Here is a 15,877-nt window from a genome sequence, read left to right as displayed (position 1 = left end):
CCCTATAGTATGTTTCTCTTAACCATGCACATGGGGTCACTCCCGGTGTCGACCTCAGAGTTCGAGCTATATCCCAATGTCCCAAATTAAGATGAAGTTCTCTTTCCCATTTGCCTTTAATATACCTGTAGTTCTTCTCTGGTAGCAACTTTTGCAATCTAGCATGTATACAAGATACCGAAAGAGACACTCCCTCCTCCCGAGTAAACAACTCTCGTAATTTAGTCCCCATATGCAATCTCAATTGTGCTCTGTCAAGGGATCTCGCATAGTGCTCCACTTGAAAAAACGCAAACTGTGCCCCCCAAGTATTTCCTACCTTAGCTAACAATTCAGCACGAGTCAACAGCTCTCCTTCATCTCCCAATATATGTTCTAAACATAAAACTCCTCTAGCTCCCCATAATCGATACTCTCTAGATTCCCTTCCAGGAGGAAAGGCCGGATTACCCTGAAAAGGCAAAAAATCAGTGACCAATGTATTACCTCTGAAGTAAAAGCTGCTTTGTTTACCTCATTGGAATCACTACAAGATGGCATTGTATCTTCCAAAACAGACAATATTTGTTTATTGTTAGTATAAAAACTTACAGTATTACAGCAGCAAAGACATATTGGAAAAAAAATATATTGTCAGTTCAGAATATGCAATGGAGAGAAGAATTTGCACCCATATGCTTAGCAGGGGGCTAGCAGTTCCCCGTAGCATAAGTAAGTGAATCTCTCTCCCTCTACCTAGAATACACGTGTTTTTTATACAGAGCAAATTTTCCTTTGTTCCAAGAAAGTCCATCCCCGAATTCTGGTTATGTAATTCCCTATTGGTACATAAAATAATGTAAAGCTAGCTCCTCCCCTCTGTCCACGCCTCTCTCACCTCCACCGGGGGCCTTGCAGAAACAGAGAACTTTTGTTGAACTTTCTTCTTTCAGCATGGAGACATGCAGCTGCTAATTAGAGGTTTTACAATTCTGTGCATATTCGAGATGGTGTCCTTGTAAGATGAAAAGTTGGCAAAGATGACCTTTCAACAATCCAGCTGTCTGGTTCCCATAGCTTGGTTGGGAGACAGGAAACCCATGGTTTGGTACCAAGTTCTTTCATCTCGTTACACTCACATGAGCAGAGCTCCTTGCTCATTATAAAAGTTTTATGGCTTTCTAGGGTGTCTGGCATATGAAGTCTATGAAGTCATACAGCAGTGATAACAGTTCAGCAGAGCACTGATAACAGTTCAGCAGAACCTTGAAGGGATATCCTCCCAGCAGGGAAACAAGAACATCATTGTTAGCATTGCAAAGGCTGAAGATGATTACAGACAGCAAGGTACAGGCTGGGCCTGGCTATGGGAAAATATGTCTGTAGTGTCCAGCATAGTGTCCAGCATACACAAGTGTAAATCTAGGTCTGTAGAGTCCAGTTGAATCATCCATATGTCCAGGATATACATGTCACCTCCCAGGACATGTACAAGCCAACGCCAAGCCACTTGTAAGGTATTAAATAATAAACTTGAATAAAATGAAGAGGGCAATGCCCTACGGGAACTATGAAGTAACACAAATATATTGAAAGGAGCAAAAAACTCCTGTTCCATATGAAGTGGGGTGTAAGTGTTGGTCATATTTATCCAATCTCCCAAATGGCGAAGCAGACATGCATAATTATAGATTGGCAAATCAGGTAATCCTAATCCCCCCCCCCTATTCCAAGTTCCCAACAATTGTGTCAACTGTAATTTAGGTTTCTTGGCCATCCAACAAAAACGAGAAACTTTTTTATAAAAAATGTGTAAATCCTTCTTTAGCAAGCAAAATGGCAAAGTCTGTAACACATACAACCATTTGGGAAAGAATCCTAACGGAGTTTAGCGGTATATAAGAAATAAATTACATTACATTACATTACATAAACAACTTAACCAAGCAGATGCGTCCCATCAAGGAAAGTGGTAAAGCCTTCCAAGTGTTCAGCAAGAGATCCATCTTTTGTAGAAGTTTATCCACATTAAGGCGATATAATTGAGAAGTCAACATAGTCATCATAGTCCCCAAATACACAAACTGCCTTTACGCCCAAATCAAAGGAAACTCCGTCCCCCATAAGGCCTGAACTTCCACAGAGGATGCCAACGCCTCCGATTTATCCAAATTTAATAGGAAACCAGAATAATCACCATATTCTTTTAATCAATTCCCAATAAAGCCTGTAAGGAAGGAAAAGGATCCATAAGGTGCACTAAAATATCGTCTGCAAAAGCCGATAACTTAAAAGTAGCATTTCCAATATCAATCCCTCTTATAGATGGCATTGCATATATGTCCCTAATAAGAGGGTCTAAAGTAAGCACAAATAATAATGGCGATAAGGGACATCCCTGTCTCATCCCCCTATAGATCAAGAACTTTTCCGTTTCAAAATCCTTCAACACCAATTTTACTTGTGGAAAAGAATATAAAGCTCGCACCGCAGAAACAAAAAAAAGTCAATATTTAATGACTATTTAAGCAGTGCTTATTTTATTTTATTTTTTTTATAATTCTTTATTCATTTTTTCATCTTTCAACAAGTGTACAATACACATATCAACAATTAACAAATCACTTGAAAATCTTATCAGCAATGTCTTTATATAAATAATAATCCCTCCTCCCCCTTCCCTCCCTCCCTGATATTAATTTCCAAATAACTCTCCAATACCCTCCCACCCCCCTTCTACTATAAAATTTATTTTTCACTGTTCACAGTTCACTGTAATATTATTTATGCACACATGAGGCATTCAATGATGGTGTGCGGGTAGGGGCTTTTCGCTCCCGCCTGGTTGTTCTCCGTGCTGGAGGTCTTTTCCTCCTTTCGCAGATTCCCCACACTGAGGATGCCCCGTTACACTTAGTTATCTGTTCATATCTGTGTTGCTTTTAAGTGATCTCCTTGGAGCTCTCCTTGTGAACCTTTTGACTATTTCTGCTTTTTTGTAGCGTCTTTATGGAGGTGAGGCATGGCCTAGTGGTTGAGCTGCTGCCTCATCACCTTGAGGTTGTAGGATCAATTCCAGTGCTGTTCCTTGTGACCCTAGGCAAGTCACTTAATCCTCCATTGCCCCAAGTATAAAATAAGTACCTGTATAAATGTAAACAGCTTTGAATGTGTAACCACAAAAAATAGTATACAAATCCCATTCCCCTTTCCCTCCTCCTCCTCTCAAGCGTCAGGCAGTGAAGGACATCTTGGATTGACTAGTCCAGCTGAGAACTGTGTAGGAGGAGGTGCCTCCTGCAGAGCAGGGTCAGGGGCATTACTCCATAGTAGCATAGTAGATGAGGGCAGATAAAGACTCGAATGGTCCATCCAGTCTGCCAAACCTGATTCAATTTAATTTTTTTTTTTCTTCTTAGCTATTTGTGGGCAAGAATCCAAAGCTTTACCCAGTACTGTGCTTGGGTTCCAACTGCTGAAGTCTCCGTCAAAGCTCACTCCAGCACATCTACACCCTCCCAGCCATTGAAGCCCTCCCCAGCCCATCCTCAACCAAAGGCCATATACAGACACATACTGTGCAAGTCTGTCCAGTACTGGCATTAGTTCTTCAATATTTACTATTATTTTCTGATTCTAGATCCTCTGTGTTCATACTCTGTCACCGTTTTCCTCTCCACCACCTCTCTGGGGAGCGCAATCCAGGCATCCAACACCCTCTCCATAAAGTAGAATTTTCTTACATTGCTCTTGAATCTACCACCCCTCAATCTCAAATTATGTCCTCTGGTTTTACCATTTTCCTTTCTCTGGAAAATATTTTGTTCTACGTTAATACCTTTCAAGTATTTGAACATCTGAATCATATCTCCTCTGTCCCTCCTTTTCTCTAGGGTATACATATTCAGGGCTTCCAGTCTGTCCTCATACGTCTTCTGGCGCAAACCTCCTATCATTTTCGTCGCCTCAAGAGGGTCAACACCTTTTTCAGGGTTCACTGTTTTTGCATGAATACCTACCTTCAAGTCAATAATGCATCTGTCCACTCAGGGGAGTTCCTCTCCTCCCTAGAATCTGATGGAAGCTTACTTCTACATTCTCATTTGTCTGCAGAACAGAAGCAATTCTACAGTTCTGCTTCTTAGGCAGGCATTTTCATTTCTAGGATCTCTTCTTTGGTTTGGCCATGGCCCTCAGATTTTTTCCAAGGTTATGATGGTAGTGGCTACCTTTCTTTGCAAGGAAGGGTTGAGAGTGCACTGTTAACTGGGCAATCTGCTTATTCAGGTTGGCTTGGAAGCAAACTTGTGGCCAACATCCTCCCAGGTGGTCCAGGTCCTCCATGACTTCAACTGAGTCATCAGCTTTGAGAAGAGTCATCTTGAGCCATCTGAGGACTTTGTAGTATCTAGGACTGAGCTTCCTTACTAATAGGGGATATGCCTGTCTGATCCAGGTGCAGTTAGCTAAGCTGCAGGCACAGAAGAGAGTATTTTGTACCCATCTGGCTCTGAGGATTACCCTCAGCCTTTGGAACTCTTGGTAGCCATACTTCAAGTTTCAAGTTTTATTATAAATTTGATTGATCGCTTATTCAAAATTCTAAGCTATGTACAAATCGATAAAAATTACTAAATTTTAGGGGGCAACAAAACTAAACTAAACCTTGCAAAACATATTAAAGACTAACCTTACAAACATATTGAAACAAGAGGAAAGAATGGGAAAAGAAATACAAATTGTTGATAGTAGATAAGACAATTATGGGAAAAAAACAATAGGAAGGGAGAGAGCAATGTACTTCAGGGAAGTTATAGAATGGAATTGGAATGAGACTCCTAGTTTGGTAGGCCAGGGCTCACATGTGCTTCTTATAGAAGTCACTTCTCTTGTTTTGGATTCCTAAGTCCCAGAAGTTTGAAATCCAACTCCTTCTGTCAGCCTCATTCTGAAGGACCTTTCTTGTTGGAACAAAGATTGAACTAAAAAAGAATCTAATCTAGTCTTCAGTTTATATAGAAACATAGAAAGATGACGGCAGAAAAGGGCTATAGCCCATCAAGTCTGCCCACTCTACTGTCCCACCCCATTAAGTCAGAGTGCTGCTCGACCCACGTAGAGATCCCACTGGATGTCCCATTTATTCTTAAAGTCGAGCACGCTAGTGGCCTTGATCACCTGCATCGGTAGTTTGTTCCAGTGATCCACCACCCTTTCTGTAAAGAAATACCTCCTGGTGTCACCACCAAATCTCCCTCCTCTGAGTTTGAACGGGTGCCCCCTTGTGACTGAAGGTCCCTTAGGAAAGAATATGTCGTTTTCCACCTCAACACGACCTGTGACGTACTTAAATGTCTCAATCATGTCACCCCTCTCCCTGCGCTCCTCTAGAGAGTAGAGCTGCAACTTGCCCAGTCTTTCCTCGTATGAGAGACCCTTGAGTCCGGAGACCATCCTAGTGGCCATTCGCTGGACTGACTCAACTCGAAGTACATCTTTACGGTAATGTGGCCTCCAGAATTGCACACAGTACTCCAGATGAGGTCTCACCATGGCTCTGTACAGTGGCATTATGACTTCAGGTTTATGGCTGACGAAGCTTCTATTGATACATCCCATCATCCGCCTTGCCTTGGATGAGGCCTTCTCTACCTGTTTGGCAGCCTTCATGTCTGCACTGATGATTACTCCCAAGTCCCGTTCTTCTGAGGTCGTAGCTAGTGTTTCTCCATTCAAGGTGTATGTTCTGCATGGATTTCTGCTGCTGAGATGCATCACCTTACACTTCTTTGCATTGAAGCCCAGCTGCCATGTTGAGGACCAGTTTTCCAACTTGATCAGATCCTGCGCCATACCATCCATGAGATCGCTTTCACCTACTATATTACACAGTTTGGCGTCGTCGGCAAACAGTGCTATTTTTCCCTGAAGCCCTCGGGTCAAGTCCCTTATGAATATGTTAAAAAGGGATGGTCCCAGGTCTGAGCCCTGCGGCACTCCGCTAGTCACCTCCGATGTCTCGGAGAGAGTGCCATTGACCACCACTCTCTGAAGTCTTCCACTTAGCCAATCGTTGACCCATGCAGTTAGTTTTTCACCTAACCCCATCGATTTCATGGGGTCATCGATTTCCGGGTCATCTCCCAACGGAGCTCGACTCAGTTCACATATAATTAAGACTAGAGTACATAAGAAAGAGAGCATAGAGAAAAAAAAGCAGGATCCTCCTGAAAGTTCTGGCTTGGACTGTGGTCACACTAATACAAGTCTCTGAGGCTTGGAGTCCATTGTCTTGCACTTTGCAAGGCACATAGATGATGGAAGCCATCACCCCTGGAGGCCAGAGCGATTCACCTTGCACTGAAGAGGTTCCTCCAAGAGAAGGTGATGTGAGTGCTCTCCCAACAGTGTGATGGCAGTGGTTTATGTCAACAAGCAGGGTGGTACCATAAGTGCAATGGTAGCTGTAGAGATCACTTGACAACCCTATCAGCAATGCACATCACTGACATGGATATCAGTTAGGCAGACTTCCTCAGCTGTCGGGACCTAGACCCAGGACAGTGGTATCTGAGTTTGGAGGCCTTCCAACTTGTTGTAGATCACTGGGGTTTGCCAGATTTCGATGTGGTGTTGTCCGTGAACAGCACGATGTGTCAGCAATTCTTCATTCTCAGGGTTACAAGTGTCTTTCAGGACATTGATGTGTTGATATAACTTTGGCCCACCCAGTTGCTTCTGTACATGTTTCCTTCCTGGCCACTGGTAGGCAGGATTGTTCAACTGGTTTGGTTAGTCATTCTCTTAACTTCAGACTGGCTGAGATGTCTCTGGTATGCAGACATCGTTCAGTAGTTGATTGGAGCTCCACTTCCATTTCCCAGGGGCCAGATACTTCTGCACCAGGGCCCGATTGTGATGGTGGATACAGATCCCTTTTGGCTTACTTCATAGCCCTTGAGAGACATCATATAAGCCATAAGACTACCCACTGTGAATGGTGAACAGCTTACTTTGAACACAGAAAATTTTGATCTCTCTAGCCTAAATGAGGGTCTGCAGTGCAGCTTGAGGATGTTGCTGTCCCCATTAAAAAAGAAATGAGATTGCTGGGGGTAGTAATAGATTGTCATTGTCATTTTTTCAGTTACAATAAGCCCCTAGTTTTGAACAGTGATTTTTGTACTTTAAAGTATGGTGCTTTAAAGTATGATACTTTATAGAAACTTAGAAAAATGAAGGCCTGTGGTCTACTAGCAAAACATTGTGTGAAAATTTGTACTTCAGCCTCCTGTGCTGTTTCTGCTGTGAGAAGTAAATCAAGGATTCCAGTTTCAATTACTGTTAATCTAACACTTAAATTCACCCAAAAAAGTAAATTAAAATGTGCAGTAATCATGCTTGCTGCTCTTTAGTAATATTGTATCCTATGTCTACAATACATAGTGAAGACAAAAAAGAAAAGTTGAAATAAGTTGTTACTGACTGTGTAATTTCTGATCTATATGTTATGTTTTCCTAAGAACAGGAGCTTCGGAAAGTGTAAAGTCTTCATCAGGTACAGGAGACTGCTTGCTTCATTCTTCAACAGAAGAGCAAAGCGCCCTGAAAGTGACCTTCAATCAGTCCACTGTAACACAGCTGCCTGTAGGTACACAGTTTGTCTTCATGGAGGGAGACCAGTAGTTTTTTTTTTTTCCCCCTCATATTTAAACTCCTCTGTAACCAGCCCCTCCAGTATGTCTCTTCTCACCACTGCTCCTGAATCAGCCCCCAGGCCACTCCTCCCACATCTCCCATCTGTTTCTTTGTCAGATCTTAGAGCTAAATGCACTGAAGTCAGCGATCATGTAATGATCGTCGCTAAACCGGTTTTGACTGGTTTACCTATGATCAAATTTGCTGACCCGATGCACAAAACGGCTCACCGTTTGTTTTTTTTTACCTGATCTGACTCAGACATGCAAATAAGCTCTTTATTAAAATTCAATGCAAACTAGCTGAGCGACTGATACACTAACAACATTTCCCAATGCACAAAAAAAGTTTATCGCTTTTAGCGATCTGAAAAAAATGCCATACCTTTTTTTGTTTTTTAATGGACACAGATGCTGTGTCTGTGTTACACATGCACAATGTTGGCCCCATTAAAAAATCAACAACGCAGTTCAAGCTGCCAACTTCCCCCCCCCCAAGTAAACTGTGGGTCCCTGAACCCCCCAACAGAGAGATAGGAAGGGATGTCCACTCCCTCCCGCAACTGCAAAAAAAACAAAAAACCCAGTGCCAGCCAAAATTGGCAGGAGGGATGCCCCCCCATGAGCCATCACTTATCCTCCCCCCTTCCCTCCCTCCCATAAAAGGCAGGAGAACATAAGGGAGGGATACCCTGATTGGCTCAGGTGCCTAAGGCCTCATTCAAGCCGATCGGGGCCTTAGGCTCCTCTCACAGAATGCACTGGGGAGGGGAAGGCCTACCAATTTGGACTGGTGCGCTTCAGAGCAGGAGGAACCAGCTTCCTCCTGATCTCAACTTTGGACAAACATAACATAAAGCATAAAAATTTTTTCTATACTGCAATACCATTAAGTTCTGTGCGGTCTACAAAATAGAATAAAAAACTGCACATATACTGTACAGTTGAATGTAATACATTAATTTCCTAAAAATCTTATAAGCAAATAAATTTTCAGTTGTCTCCTAAAATGCGATATGAGCAGTAGGTCACTATTAGCGAATTCAAATCTTAATCCCATATTGCAGCTTGAAACGACAGAAGATGTTGATGATATTTTTATATTGACAACCTTTGACTGAAGGAAAGGTAAATACAGCATGCATGTGTCGAGAGTACTTTGAATTTACAAAATGAACAAATTCACAAGATAATTAGGTTCAAGGCCAAACAATTCCTTATAGCAAAAGCAACCAAATTTAAATTTCACACAAGCCTTGACTGGCAACCAATGCAGTTCATAGAAAAAAGGGGTGACATGATCAAAACTTTTTCAGATTAAAGATCAGTCGAATGGCAGCATTCTGAATAATGCTTAATCTACATAGATTTTTTTGGTAACCAGCAAAGTAGACAAAATTACAATAATCCAACTGGCTCAGAACCAATGACTGAATCAATAATCTAAACGATGAGATGTGAAATTATGCTTTAATGGCTGCTACATTGTATGGAAACCCTTTCGTACCAAAGCGTCTACCTGATCTTTAATGGTTAAATTCTGATTCAGAATCACTCCCAATATTTTAATGGTAGAGTGAATAGGATAAGTTATTGCATTCAAAATCAAAGAAGTCTCAGTGCAATTCTGATGTAGAGTTGCAAAAAAGAATCTAGTTTTCTCTGAATTAAGTTTTAATTTCAATTCAATCATCCATTGTTAAATTATTATAAATATCTCAGCAATTATAAGCCTTGAATAGGAAATTGAAACTGTAATAGGCATCAGGATAGTTATATCGTCAGCATAGCTTAATATCTTAATTCCTAACTTACATAAGGGGGGGTGCACCTGGCGTGGGAGAGCCTCCATTGGCAGGAGGGACTGGGCATCCCTTCTTCCATTTTCGCTGAGGTGGGGGGTAGGGGGGAGTTTGCCTTGCAGGAGAGACTTGGCATCCCACCTGTCCCTTGCAGGGGGCGGGAATCGCAGCAGACATATGTGATATTACTGATCTGTTTTTTAGTTCAAATCTATTTTATTAAGCAACAGTAAATACAACGGCAATAACAACCATGGGATACATTTTCATCAAACACCCGCGGAGGACTGGACTCTTATGTCCTCCCCGGACCCACCATACCCCCACCCCCCAACAAAGAAGATCTGTTTTAGTGCATCTAGCTCTTAGTCTCCTTCTCCCAATCCTATTAATAGATCACTTCTTCAACCCCTAGCCCTAGTCTTTGTATTATCTCTGAGCCCCTTTCTCCCTATCCCAACATCGGACCCTTTTCCCATCCCAAGCAACAGACCCCTTCTGACACCCCTAGAACCTGCCATACTGTCTAGCTACTGTAATTTGTCCAACCACCATTATAATTATATGAGATCTATTCTGTTAAATTTGGATGTAATTGTTTTGACTGTCTTGCTAATGTAAATCATCCAATCAACTATGTTAGATCTGTCCGTTAATGTATGGGAATTGTCCCACCACTGCAAGATGTCTATCACCTATTAGTACAGTGTTCTTCAACCTTTTTACACCTATGGACCGGTAGAAATAAAAGAATTATTATGTGGACCGGCATCAGTCCGCGGACCAGCTGTTGAAGAACACTGGGTTAAGTCGTGGGCCAGACCCCGCCCATCTCTACCCAGTCTCCACCCCAGACTTCACCTCCATAATAGTACTAATTGTAACACTATTTTTTCCATTCATTTTTCATAGATACGCACAATATAATCTTATTAACAACACATAATGGTTAACCACAAAATTAAACTACACAAAGCACACTGACAGCAGATGTAAATTCTCAAAATTGACATAATTCAATCACTAAATTAAAAAATAAAATCATTCCCCCCCTACCTTTGTTGTCTCCCTTCCTCCATGCTTTGCCTTACCTTCTGGCCTACTCACGCCTGGCCATTTTATGAGCCTCCGGTGTTAATCTTCAGGCCGGCTCCCTCTTCTTAGTGAGAGCACCTTTGTGAAGAGCCTTAAGAAGAGCCGGACCACTACGCCCAAGAACACACGCAAGGAGAGTCAGCATGGTAAGGGAATAGCAGGCGCAAAGGAGAAAGAAAAAAAACAAAACACACACATACAGATAAGTGAAGCCAAGGGTCAGAAGGCGCTGAAACTAAGGAGCAGGCAGGTCAGAAGGGACCACATCCACACAAGAGCAGGGAGAAGAGGCAAGCGCAGAGGGAGTGGAAGAAAACCAGTGGGAACAGACAACAGGAAAAAGGTAGGCCCAGGAGGCAGGCCCTAGAGGTAACATACACGCACCTCAGCATATAGGGTAGCGGCTGAGGAAGCACACACAAGTGAACAGAGAGAACTCACACAAGCAGAGAGAACTCGCACAGGCAGGGAGAACACACACAAGCAGAGAAAACACACAACCAGAGAGAACTCGCACAAGCAGAGAGAACACAAGCGGAAGGAAGCATAAGATGAGGAAGATCAAGAAGAGCCAGGAACAGGAGCGAGCGCACAAGTAAGAGTACAGGAACTTCTAGAAGGCGGACAAGAATGGAAGCTGCAGGAGCCCAGAGGTTGAGCTTCCCAGTGTACTGCACAGACTGCCATATGTACGACTACCTCCCTTCGGGGAGGCAGTCGTATGTGTGCGCACGATGTCAGGAACTGAAGAGCTTGAAGAGTGAAGTCAGTCATCTGAAGCACAGGATCCGGGAACTGGAGGAACTCTACATCACAGAAGACCCCTTTCCAGTCAGACGAGTACCCTATGAGAGAGAGGCACATCGAGGAACAAGTCATGGAACTTGAGAAGTTCATCGAAGACGCCTACAGTAGAGTGGAAGAGCATCAAGGAGATGAGAAGTACATCGAGGACGACTGCAGGAGGGTGGAAGAGCAAGAACACGAGCAGCACAGGAACAAGGAGGATGCACAGAACGGAGGACACGAACCATCTGACACCGAGGCAGAAGGATCCCATGGAGGAAGCACGCAGGAGAAAGAGGCAAGATCCTACCAGCACCTTGAGGTAGAAGGAATAGGAACCACCAAGGACACTGATCTGCGACCATAGAGGAGACTGAAAAAAGGGAAATCTGCAGTCCTGGTGGGAGACTCTATCCTAAGACAGGTGGACAGTCACATAGCAGGAGGGAGAGAGGATCGGCTGGTGACCTGCCTCCCAGGAGTAAGAACCAAGGATATCATCGACAGAATTGAAAGGATCCTGGAGGGAGCAGTGACGGAAGAGACGGCAGTGTTAGTCCACTTTGGGACGAATGATGTCGCCAGAAGAGACTACAGCAAGAAGGCACTTAACAGTTCAAGATCCTGGGAAGGAAGCTGAAGATGAGGACCCAGAGGATAGTGTTCTCGGAGATCCTACCAGTGCCGAGGGCAGATGTAGAGAGGCAGACAGAACTACAATCAATAAATGCGTGGATGAAGAGATGGTGTGAAGAAGAGGGATTTCACTTCATGAGGAACTGGACAACGTTCTGGGGAAAGAGCAAGCTCTTCAGGAGAGATGGACTACACCTGAGCAAGGCGGGAACTAGACTACTAGCAAACAACGTCAAGAGAGGAATAGAGCAAGCTTTAAACTAAGAGGAAGGGGAAAGCCGACAGTCGACCAGGTGTTGATGATTTGGAAGACAGTATCCCGAAAGGATACTGAGTGGGGAGAATGCTGAGAAGACACCAAAAAAACGACAAATAACACCAAAAAGGCGACGAATAACCAACGGAGTCAGACAAATCCAGAAGGGGGTAGGAGGAGTCTACTACAAATGGAAGGTGAAAGGGAACAAGAGGAAGGGAAAAAACACAACAAGGAAACATACCAAGTACCACTAGGGGAAGACAAGATACACAACGAACAAGAGTCTGCAGAAGGGGACGGAAAGAATAATGAATCACATGGGAAAATAAGAAAACAAAAATATGGAGACTTACATTGTATGTACACTAATGCAAGAAGCCTGAAGAACAAAATGGGGGAACTAGAAATCATGGCCAAGGATGAGAACCTAGACATCATAACAATCACAGAAATATGGTGGAACTAGGAGAACAGATGGGACACAGTACTGCCAGGGTACAAGCTATACCGGAGAGACAGGACACATTAGAGAGGAGGAGGAATAGCACTATACGTAAGGAATACCATTCAATCGACCGGAGTGGATGCAGCATCAACAAATGACCAACTGGAATCAATATGGATTAAAATACCAGGAAGAAAGGGAACTGAGATAAAGATGGGTCTGTACTACCGCCCACCTGGGCATACAGAAGCGAAGGATGAAGAACTGAGAGCCGAGTTGAGACAAGAATGTAAAAACGGAAACACCATAGTTATGGGAGATTTCAGCTATCTCGGGATAGACTGGAGCCATGGAGTTTCAAAATGCTCAAAGGAATCGGAGTTCCTGGAGGCTGTACGGGACTGCTACTTGGAACAGCTTGTCAAGGATCCAACGAGAGGGGCAGCTACTCTAGATTTAATCCTCAATGGACTGAGAGGACCTGCCCACGAAGTGGAAGTAGTGGGACCATTAGGAAACAGTGATCACAACATGATCCAATTCAAAATGGAAATAGGTAGGCCAAAGGGGAGGAGAACTATTGCAACAACATTCAACTTCAAGAAAGGGAACTATGATGCCATGAGACAAATGGTAAAGAGAAAACTCAGGAACAGCCACAGGAAGGTACAGACGGTGGAGCAAACCTGGACCCTATTCAAGGACACGGTAAATGAAGCACAAAACCTGTATATACTCAGGTTTAGAAAGGGGTGCAGAAAGAACCAAGTGAGAGGCCCAGCATGGTTATCCAATGAAGTTAAGAAGGTGATAGGTGACAAGAAAAAAATCCTTCAGGACGTGGAAAAAGGACAAAACCGAGGAACATTGGAAAGAGCACAGGAAGCATCAAAAAGAATGTCACCGCGTGGTCAGAACAGCGAAAAAAGAGTATGAAGAGAGACTTACCAAGGAGGCACGGAATTTCAAACCATTCTTTCGTTATGTGAAAGGAAAACAACCGGCGAGGGAGGAGGTGGGACCCCTGGATGAGGGAGACAGGAAGGGAGTGGTAAAGGTAACATTTTCCTTCTCAGAGGCCCCTCAACCACAAGGGGGCACCCGCTCAAACTCAAGGGCGGAAAATTTCACGGCGACACCAGGAAGTATTTCTTCACGGAGCGAGTGATTGATCAATGGAACAAGCTTCCAGTACAGGTAATCGAGGCCAGCAGCGTGCCAGATTTTAAGAATAAATGGGACGCCCATGTGGGATCCCTAAGTGGGTCAGGGTAAAACATTGTATAGTATTAAGGGGAGGGTCTATAGAGTGGGCAGACTTGATGGGCCTTGGCCCTTTTCTGCCGTCATCTTTCTATGTTTCTATGTTTCTAAAGGAGGAAAAGGCTGTGGCGGACAGATTAAGCACGTTCTTCTCATCGGTATTCACAAAAGAGGACACATCCAACGTGCCGGAACCCGAAAAATTCTTCAAGGGGGACCAAGAGGAAAAATTATTGTGCACGGAGGTAAGCCTCGAAGATGTACTCAAGCAGATAGATAGACTAAAACGGACAAACCTCCGGGCCCAGACGGAATCCACCCGAGAATACTAAAAGAGCTTAGAGACAAAATAGCTGAGTTACTACAGCGGATTTGCATCCTATCCTTGAAAACAGGGGTGGTCCCGGAGGACTGGAGGATAGCGAATGTTACACCCATCTTCAAGAAAGGATCCAGAGGCGACCCAGGGAATTATAGACCGGTCAGTTTAACCTCAGTTCCGGGGAAGATGGCCGAATCATTAATCAAGGACAGTATCAATGAGCATATAGAAAAAAATAAGCTGATGAGAACAAGCCAGCATGGTTTCTATAATGGTAGATCATGCCAGACAAACCTACTGTACTTCTTTGAGGGGATAAACGAACAGTTGGACAAAGGTGACCCCATAGACTTAGTGTACCTAGACTTCCAGAAAGCCTTCGACAAGGTGCCTCACGAGCACCTACTAAGGAAACTGTGGAACCACGGAGTGGAAGGGGACATACACAGATGGATCAGAAACTGGCTGGTGAATAGGAAACAGAGAGTAGGAGTGCTGGGATCGCTCCTGTTCAATATATTTATTGAACCTGGAAGCAGGGACGAAGTGCGAAATTATAAAATTTGCGGACGACACAAAACTCTCCGGTAAGGTTAGCACAGTTGAGGAATGTAGAGAACTCCAAAGGGACCTGAACAAACTGAATGAGTGGGCTACTAAATGGCAGATGAGCTTCAATGTGGAGAAATGTAAAGTCATGCACATGGGGAAAGGAAACCCGATGTACAATTACACAATGGGGGGATATCATTGCGGGAGGGCAATCTAGAAAGGGACTTGGGGGTTATGGTGGATAAAACAATGAAACCGGCGGCACAATGCGCTGCGGCCTCGAAAAAGGCAAACAGAATGTTTGGCATTATCAAGAAAGGTATCGCTACCAGAAGCGAGGATGTTATCCTCCCGCTGTATAGGGCGATGGTGCGACCGCATCTGGAGTACTGCGTTCAATACTGGTCGCCGTACCTTAAGAAGAATATGGCGATACTAGAGAGGGTCCAGAGAAGAGCAACAAAAATGATAAAGGGCATGGAGAACCTTTCGTATGCTGAGAGACTGGACAGGCTGGGGCTCTTTTCCCTGAAGAAGCGGAGGCTTAGAGGGGATATGATAGAAACTTATAAGATCATGAAAGGTATAGAGAAGGTAGAGAGGGACAGATTCTTCAGACTGGCAGGGGCAACAAAAACTAGAGGGCATTCGGAAAAACTGAAGGGAGACAGATTCAGAACAAATGCCAGGAAGTTCTTCTTCACTCAGAGGGTGGTGGACACCTGGAATGCACTTCCGGAGGAGGTAGTAAAGCAGAGTACGATTTTGGGTTTCAAAATGGGACCGGACAAATTCATGAAGGAAAAGGGGATTGAAGGGTATAATTAGAGGGTACTATACAGTACAAATGCTTTAGAGTAATAGATCACATACAGGTCATTGACCTAGGGGGCCGCGCGGGAGCGGACTGCTGGGCATGATGGACCTATGGTTTGACTCAGCAGAGGCGATTCTTATGTTTATGCAGTGCACAAAGCTGTGGGCAGTGACTTCTTGTGCGTCCCACACCTCATCTGGAAGCCAGGCGCAGGACATGCGTAG

The 15,877-nt window shown here is 43.9% G+C and overlaps 1 protein-coding gene across 3 annotated transcripts in view; it reads left to right on the top strand.

The window, feature by feature from the left end:
* FAM169A (family with sequence similarity 169 member A) overlaps nt 1–15,877 on the top strand; it is a 157,039-nt gene that overhangs the window by 78,811 nt on the left and 62,351 nt on the right. For all 3 annotated transcript variants that reach the window (XM_033929293.1, XM_033929295.1, XM_033929294.1), the window contains exon 8: nt 7,508–7,626. In XM_033929293.1, coding sequence (XP_033785184.1) covers nt 7,508–7,626 — 119 coding nt within the window. The remainder of the gene's footprint in view (nt 1–7,507; nt 7,627–15,877) is intronic.

This window comes from Geotrypetes seraphini, chromosome 1, assembly GCF_902459505.1.
Source record: "Geotrypetes seraphini chromosome 1, aGeoSer1.1, whole genome shotgun sequence".
Lineage (NCBI taxonomy): Eukaryota > Metazoa > Chordata > Amphibia > Gymnophiona > Dermophiidae > Geotrypetes > Geotrypetes seraphini.
This window is presented reverse-complemented; position numbering and strand designations above follow the sequence as displayed.